General features: G+C 33.9%; 1 protein-coding gene across 6 annotated transcripts in view; it reads left to right on the plus strand.

The window, feature by feature from the left end:
- bbx (BBX high mobility group box domain containing) overlaps positions 1–8,615 on the plus strand; it is a 163,067-nt gene extending 154,452 nt beyond the window's left edge. For all 6 annotated transcript variants that reach the window (XM_072260233.1, XM_072260231.1, XM_072260237.1 and 3 more), the window contains one exon: positions 697–8,615. In XM_072260233.1, coding sequence (XP_072116334.1) covers positions 697–784 — 88 coding nt within the window. In that variant the 3' untranslated portion in view covers positions 785–8,615. The remainder of the gene's footprint in view (positions 1–696) is intronic.
- The last annotated feature ends 380 nt before the right edge of the window (positions 8,616–8,995 follow it).

Raw genomic sequence — 8,995 nt, forward strand, 5'->3', positions numbered from 1 at the left:
TAAGATGCATATAATGATAAAGTGAATAAAAATCCTTAATTCTTTGCAGCTACTCATTGTTTATTTCAGTGGGGAAGATATCAGTGTATAAGAACTTACTCAAGTGGCGTGAAATTCCTGTAGCTTTCCACTCAGCCTCTGGACTCTATATGGAAGTCAATATTGGAGCCCGTCGAAGAAATATCAAGAAGTTTGGATTTGTAGCATTTCCCCACGCAATCCAGCCCATTAATGCTTTTCACAGTAATTTTTTAGGTCTACATTTAGGATAATTTTGTTGGTTATTTGCTTAACCTAACACCTCTGACAGACTCGTACTAGTTGGGAGTGTTTGATCCAATGGGTACATGATATTTCCTCCATAGTAATGGGTCCATACTTAATATTTACTGTTCAGCCTTTCACCTTCCAATAGGGCTCTTTGAGATTCTCTGGTTAGTGGGATCCTGTAGGAGACCAGAGTAGGCAATCCAAGAACCAAGGGCCCAAGATTGGGGTATCAGCTTAATAGTTTAATCAAAGCTTCACTCACACACCTACCGTTGCATATGTACACATAGATCCAGATGCAGAAAGCTCATCAAATTGCAATAAATTGAGTCCCAAGGAAATCTGGCCTTAGAATGCTACTAATTAAAACACTCCATCAATATTTATTTCTGTTGTGCTGATTCTCAGTTTATCTTTCATCTGCAGAGGCCAACATTCAGTTTCTCTGAACCACGATGGACAGCCCAAGGAAATGGCGCAAACGGCAGTACTTATCTCCTGTGCAGACCAATAATCTGTGATTGATTTGTATCCCAACAAAACCTGCAACGCAGAGGGATGAATGCATAAGGCCTGATATTGACTGCATTGTGGGAACCTCACCTTTCCATGGCTGGACAGGGAGGCACAGTCTGAATAATGTCCCATAAACTCAGAATATAAACGAATGGGGCTAATCCAGTTTCCTCAGCTGTTGCACCCAATCTGAAGACAACTTGGTTATATAAAAGAATCGCTGTTACACAGAACAAAAGGCCATGAAATCTACTGGCAACTCTTGCAGTTGGACGCTGTGCGATTAGAGTGTGAGCTACTCAGATTTGCTGCAAATTTTAGCTTTTCTCAAGTAACACTGATGCACTGTGCTAGTGACTAGATATCGTCAAGTTCTCTTTATTTTCCCTATTTTTAAAAAAGAAGCACATTATGATTTAAGTTTTACAAAAACTGTAATCATGAACTTCTACCTGATCACTGAAATGATGGTGGGAAGAAAATATATTATTAAAAATACTTAACATTTTGCTCATTACATTAAGAAATTTTATTTCAACAGCATCTACTTAGTTGAAAGTATCTCTTACTCTGTAGTTGAGTTTAAAAGCGAATCTGCCTCTGAACAGATGGTACATTTTTTTTTTACACACTGTTTTTGCTTGAGTTTTTTTTCCATTATGACTTCATACCTATTGTTTTCGCTTTATATTGCTAAACCTCACTGACCCTGCACTGGGCCAGTTTACTGGACATGACTGTTTTCCTATATACTGTCAAGATATGTAAAATAATTTGCTTATTTTTTTAAGCAATTAGGCACTAATAGTGGCATAAATCCTGTAAGCTTTTTAGGTCCCAACTGTTGCACTGCTGTGTTTTTTACAGTGAATGATTATTATGATGGTTGTAGGGTTACTAATTCAGCAAATTACTGAAGAGAAATTCAGGTTTTGTTTCAGGTTGCAGAAGTATATCAGCACAAAGAAATCAACATCTTCTGTCAGACCAACAGCTAGAATTACTGATGTTTTGTACTACTTTGTTTAAATGCAAAATATTTTATCCTATTATAGTTGAAGATCATGTTACCAGAATGGGAAAACAACTGGGAATTACAAAGAACATTTCAAAGTAGTTGTTCAAATTTTAAGGATATTATTCTACAGTCTCAAACACAGTTCTTATGCAGTTCAGTGAAGTCACAGTAATACAGATGTAATTATAAGCTATGTTGTATTTTATGGTTGTTAGTTCAACATCTTGATACCAGTAATCCTGAAAATAGATTAATACTGTGCAAGCAGTAGTCTTATTTTCAGGACATTCGCAAGGATCATTTAATATTTAATAAGCACCACAGAATGGAATGGTACATGCTGTTCACAGCAATGAAACTTGGTTATTTTAGTAAATTTTTATTGGAATTTGCAATGAAATAGTACAGTTAAAATGAAACAAATTTTTCCAAAGCATTCCTACTGATTAAACACTTTTTTCTGGACTAGGTCTGAATTAATCTTAAATTTGGCGTGACACTTATAACAGAGATGTTAACTGGGCTCATTGAGCCTTTGTACTAATTTTATACATCTTTTGACAAAATGATCATATGCCCTACAATTTACATTTGCAAAGTTAAAATTTAAACTTTCAAGATTTATATTTTAGATTGATGAGTAGAATTAGTGAATCAGACGAGTGACAGAATAGCAAAGAGCCATTATTTCAGAGTATGTGCCATTACTTCAGAGTTCTAAAATAAGATACACTTAACAGTTACTTTAATAATAGATTCATTATTATAAATTCAAAAGTAATCTTGATTGTCAGGTTAATGTGCTTTTTCAAACTCAGTAAAGGAACTTGATTTGGCCTTGTGAACTAGACAGGTGCTTTGAAGATCTAAAGTGTTTGCCTCAAAGAAGATTTGTGGTAATGTTGGTCATTCTCAGGACTTCTAAAAGTGATATAAAAAGCTTTCAGTAACGCCTTAAATGGTACAAGCCATCATGATTCTGTTTTTATTTAAATTTGCACTCTTGTGCTGTTTTTGTTAATTATACTGACAGTTCTACATTGTATCTTTACCCCAGGTATAATCTGCTAGCAATGAGGAACAAATAAAACTATTGCTGAGGACTTGTACCAAATATATGACCAATGATGTCTTCCAACAGCATGTGCCACTGAACGTAATAGTATGTGGGCGGCAAATGAAACCAGAAGTAAGCTCACCATGTTAGTTCTGCAGTGAAATCATAGTGAAGAAGAGAGGCTGGGGATGCGTGGGGAAAATAGTAGCTGTGGTTATAGGAGCTGGTGGAGGAATCGGGAGGGGATTTGATTCTCTACAGAATGCAAAGCACAGAAACCTGAATACATCTACTTGTATGACTCAGATAAGGGAAATAAATATATACTGCACTGTTCAAAGAAACTTCAGCTACTAGAGCATGTATTGTTTTCTTATTTGAAATGTACAACCAACTGCAGGATCCACTTAAATGTTGTGTTAGTTTATGGTTCATATTTCAACTTTGAATACATTGGGAAGATCATAAAAATGATTAGTAAGTTCTAAACATTGCCCAGATATATGAAACTGGTTCACCTGGATCTGCAAATATCATCCATCAAATCCTTTACCAAAGTGAATTTTTGGCTGCAAAGACACAATCCCTAGGATGAGTTTTGGAACTGGCACATCATCAACAGGGAAATTAATGTATCAGAATTGTTGATTGAATTGCAATACCAAACTAGCCACATATATTTTAGAAAGCTAAGGCTGTATTACTGTATTCTGGGCTTCGGTCTTAACTGCTGACACAGAAGATAGATGCACTTTTCTCAACCAACAATATATGAAACTGTAAAACAAACATCCCGATTTTTCTTTGCGCGCAATTTGAAATTTGCCATTTATTTTTCCAGCCACGGAGTACAGGCCATGATTAGGCATAAAGTAGCTGGAACACTCCATCCTGGTAACATGATCCTTTATACAATTGTATGCAGCTTTATACAATATTTTGTTTCTCTTTTCACTCTAGCTGTAAATAACATCTTGTTAAAGTTTTGTGAAATTGTCATCCTTCGCTTGTCATTAGAAATATCGTCTTTTCCTTGTTGTAGAAACCAGCTTCTGCCCAAAGTCTAGCTAATATTTAAAAATGGAGAAGTACACAAAAGTAACTGTATTTAAATGTTACAATGCTTTTTCACAAAAGTTGAGTATAATGATAAAAATGTCTACTTTTTATGCCTGACCAAGTAGAATACAATTCATTGTATTTTTGCATTAATTTTGTTTGTTTTACTGTTAAGTGACGTTTCCATGACATTGATAGGTGGGTATGGAGTTTAATAGTGAGCTCCTCCTTTGAATTATAGAAAGAGAGTGTGACTATTTTGAAGTATAGCTTATTGCACTTGATATCACTTTTTTAGCATGTGAAAAGACTGCAAAATTTGATCACCAATGTAGAGAAGTGTGAGTTCCTAAACCAGGTAATTGAATGCCTATCAGCTGTCCTGGTGCCTATTCTGGAAGTGTACCCATTTGCTTACAAAGAGCTTTACTATTCATGGATTGAGCAAAGCAAATAACAGGGAGAATTGATGAATCATATCTGTATAATACTGCTTCTGTTTTCACTACAGTAAATTGTTATGGGAGAAGCAGTGGAAATAGCAGGAGCTATTACAGAGTGAATGTACTGTTCTTGCCACCATTGTGCAGAAGTGGACAGTAGGATGGATATTGCTGAATTTTTCTTTGTGGCTCAATCTTTCCTTTCCTGAAGCATTAGCACACTTAAATTTTGCCCACTGTGCATATTTGAATGGACACATCGTGTGAAACTTGGGTCTGTGCCAGAAATCTCTCCAGGCTTCTGCTCCAATGCCAGAACCTTAGAAGTTGTTTGATGGATACCCTGTAAAAATACGTTCTGTGGGAGTGAATGTAGGAAGGCCCACAGTAGAAATTTAACAACCAGGCAATTAACCCTGATATGCATTCAACTTCATTACCATCTTTAAACAAACATATATCTTGGGGAGTTTGGTTTGTTGAAGATTTGATACTTGATATAACTATTGGAAAAATTCATAGAACATTTATACATTGGGATTACATATTACCAAATTTTATTTTGATCATTTTTAAAAATGCTGAATCATTGAAAGTTAGTTATTAAATCAGTTCAGAGATTATTTCTACATAGAAAACATCCTATGATTATATTTCTTTTAAGTGAGTTGCAATAATAGTTATGTAAGGCTTCTAATTTGTTCCTCCTGCTGGAATTGTTTGTGTAACTAAAATGATGTAATGATCTGCCAATCTACATGGTATTACAAGTTACACTTTTAGTTTTAGCAACCTAAGAATTTCCATTAATCTGCATGGGAATAGTCCAGGCAATTTCAGTCTGATATGTACAGAAGGTTTATCTAATCCTTGATTTAAGTGTTTTATTTACAAAGCATCACATGCATAATTTATGGTAGCATATTTTAAATAGCTTTTGGTATTAAGAAATGCAATAACCAATCACTTTTTCTATTGTGAGTACAATGAAAGAGAGTTAAGGGTAGGATTGTATGTATATTTGGAGTTCATTCTCCTGTAGAAAAGGTAGAAAGCAATCGAACAGTCTTAAAGGCATAACTCTATTACCTGCATACAGAGACAAAAAAGACTAATTTTGATTGCAAACATTTAGCTCATTTAAATTTGTTGAAGACCAAGTTGATAAGTCACTCAATGTTTCAAAGCCTGTGCTGTAAAAATGAATAATAATTTGTTAAACTGAGCATTAATAGATTTATTGTTAAAGATTACTCTGAATTAGAATGGAGATGGCAGCAGATTATTATTGTCAAGTAACTAATAATCATTCAGACAAGAAATCCTGGGATATTGATCTAATTTCATTGTAGATGTGAAAATATGCTTTCTAGATGGAATTTCGTAATTCAGATATAACATGCACATCTTTATTGTAGATGTTTATTTTAAATATTAGAACTTTAACAGATAATATAATGTAATTTCTTTTTTACCTTCTATTGTAAGGCATAGCTTAAGAAACTGAAAATGTGCAGTGTCTAGAAGACAGTTCTCTGGCCTTAAAATTACTTAAGTTTTTCTTAAATTGGAATTGAAAACAAAGACAGCTTTACAAAATTTAAACTTTTTAATATTGTTATGTCTTAGTTATAATTGCTGCAGTAACAATGTAGCCAAAGGGTTCATTTGTAGTAGTATTTCTTACACATTGTTTGAAGTTGAATGAAGAAAATGTTTACTTTTTAAAATATATATATATTGAAAGGAAAATAAGTCTACTGACCTAGTTGTGTCGACAAACTAACATCTTTTATATTACACCCATTTGGTCAGGTTGAAGCCTTGGCCACAATAATTAGTCCAGTAGAAATTCCAAATAACAAGAGGAATACAATGATAAAACATTGTGTAATGTACCATTAAAAGCATGGAGTGTGGCCTAAAAAGGGAGGCGGGAAGCTGTAATGCACCTAATCTATTGACCAAATGTATGATGCAATTTAATAATTTATAAATATTTGTTTTTGGCCAATTAAAATGATTTCAGTAGTATATTTGTAAATGATGGCTCACCAAGTAGGCTGAAATATTTAATTTTTTTTTTGGAAAGGGGTAGAATGATGTAATAATGTACAGTTCATTTTAATTTTAATACCAAAAATGCAGGGATGTTTTCTGATTCACAAAAAAGTATTAAAGGAATTATATTTCATTAGAATAAAAAGCAAATTTATAAATACATAGACAGTCTGAATGATATTTACTAACTTTGAAGACCAGCATTAATTTCTGTCACTATTCGAACCATTAGGGTTTAGTTAAAACAGTTAAAATGAAGATCAACACCTTGCGCACTCATTCCAGACCAACAGGGAAATGTTTGGGCATACTTCTAATAATTGTCAATTGTTTTTGAACTTCAAATTAAAATTTCTAATGGTTAAATTAAACAAGGCTATTAACAGCAATGTTTGTTTAATGCTTGAGAAAATTAATATCAGACCATTTGAAATAAATAACTAAATTAAGAGCAGACTGCACACACAGAATTGCATTGTCTGCAGTTTCAATTTTACACATTCAAGGCACTTGTTGAAAGACAGAAAGTGTCCATTTTATCCTTGAGTTGATGAAATAAATCAATTATGGAGCACAAGAAAACTTTAATTTAGTTTAATTGTTCATTCTCTTTCAAAAATGATCACATAGTAATTTTGATTCCAATTAAAAATTAGTTTGGAGGGCTTGTTTAAATAGTGCTATTATAATATTCTTTCAAATGAAATGCCAACCATCTGGTTTTTAGAAGTTCCTGGAAATATTTGGACCACTCTCTTTTAACTGTTAGTTTGATTTGAATTTCTATTCCTTCTCCTGAGAGGTGGAAAGAATGCATTGGTGAGCTTTGAGGAAGCTAGGTCACTGTCACTGAATGAACCAATAATTTTGATATTAACACTGCATTAGGAAAAGGCCATAATTTTTTGAGATAGACAGATCACAATCAACAATTCTTCCCTTCAGTGTTTGGAGGCCTTTGGTGATCCAGATACTTTAAATCGTTTATACTGGTAAAATGTAAGTTCAGAGTTTCGGATGTGTCACTGCAATCATGAAACCAATAGAGCCATTATGGTAGTGTTTTGTTGGCAAATAATCCATTTACAGTTTGAAAACTCATGAAGGGACTGATCAAATTCATTGAAGGCACTTTATATATACCTTCATTTATAAAAACATCTAAGGTCATTAAAAACATGATATTTCCTTTAATAATATTACTCATACAGACCCAAAGATCACAGTCTGAGCCTGACCACTCTGCTCAGTGCTGGTTCCTCCTCTATAAGCTTACTTAACAGGCACTTTGGATGTTGTGTCTCTGTCAGTAGACTCCCAAAGAGCAGGACATTCAATGGCTAGTAATCCTCCCATCAGTTCTGAAGCACCAAGATACATTGATGTTTAAAAGAAAAACAGCTAACCGCCACTGTCATCTGTAATTTGATCCAAGTACAAAATCACAATGTTTGAAGGGGGCTAACTGTGGTTCCTAAGACGATGGCATTTAAAATTGCTTGTAGGCTTGGTACACATTAGAAATGCACAGAGCAGTTATGATGATGGTGTTGATCCTCAGTATACTGAACTATTTGCCTTTTTTTTTACTCTTGTTGCAGGCAACAAAGTAGATGACGTAGCATTTAACTGCACCGTTTAATGGAGTACCACAGTTCATAATATTAATTGAAAGGGTTAATAGTATGGCTGAAAGTCGTTGCTAAGTCTTGCAAGGCACTGTGGTTCTAAGCTATTCATTTAAACATACTTGTGGTAACTAGGAGACTGCTATAGGTTCCTGAAAGAGTAATGCCAGTGATGTATAATTTCAAAAACATGAAGCAAAATTCTTGGTGATGTTAGGAGATCCCTATTACATGAGAATTAGTTCTTGTTACAGAAGGTGCCTGTGTATATAGCTCCTTTGTATTGCTTTGAGCAGAGTCCCTTATATATTTCTTACTAATATGCTCTGTAGAAATTGAATTCAGAAATTTTACTACTGATAATTAAGAGTTTAAAGCCACTAATTATATAAAAGTTGCATAATTTGACAGATGATCATTTTATATTGCGTACTGTTTATTGCCTGTCTGTTTAGTTTTGTGATTGAAACACAGTTTTCCTTTTCACTATGTTATAATGCTGTATGCTGCTGCAGTGTTATTCTCATTATTTCCAAGCAGGCAATAAAGCATATTGTACAGTATTATACAATTGAGTAAGATTATTATTTATAGCAAAAAGTTGTCTTAATATACAACCAAAGTCAATCCCAAAGTTATTCAATCTACTGAATTAGTTTTACAGGAAAGTAAATGAACATGATGCATTCAATTCAGCTAATTGATTCTGGATGCGTAAATGTTCCAACTCCTTAGATATGTGTTTTCATTTAATAACTGTATCAAATTGCATTAAGTTACATTGTCGAGCCCCGTGTCTTAAAAATTAACTTGACTACGGGCATTGCTACAAATCCTCCCGGATTTGGAAAATTTAGAATTGAGAAGTGATCAGTGAAGACTAGAGTTTCATGAGGTGTAACAAAAACTGGTCATTCTTACAGCGGATAAATCACCTGATCCA

Source organism: Mobula birostris, chromosome 6 (genome assembly GCF_030028105.1).
Source record: "Mobula birostris isolate sMobBir1 chromosome 6, sMobBir1.hap1, whole genome shotgun sequence".
NCBI lineage: Eukaryota > Metazoa > Chordata > Chondrichthyes > Myliobatiformes > Myliobatidae > Mobula > Mobula birostris.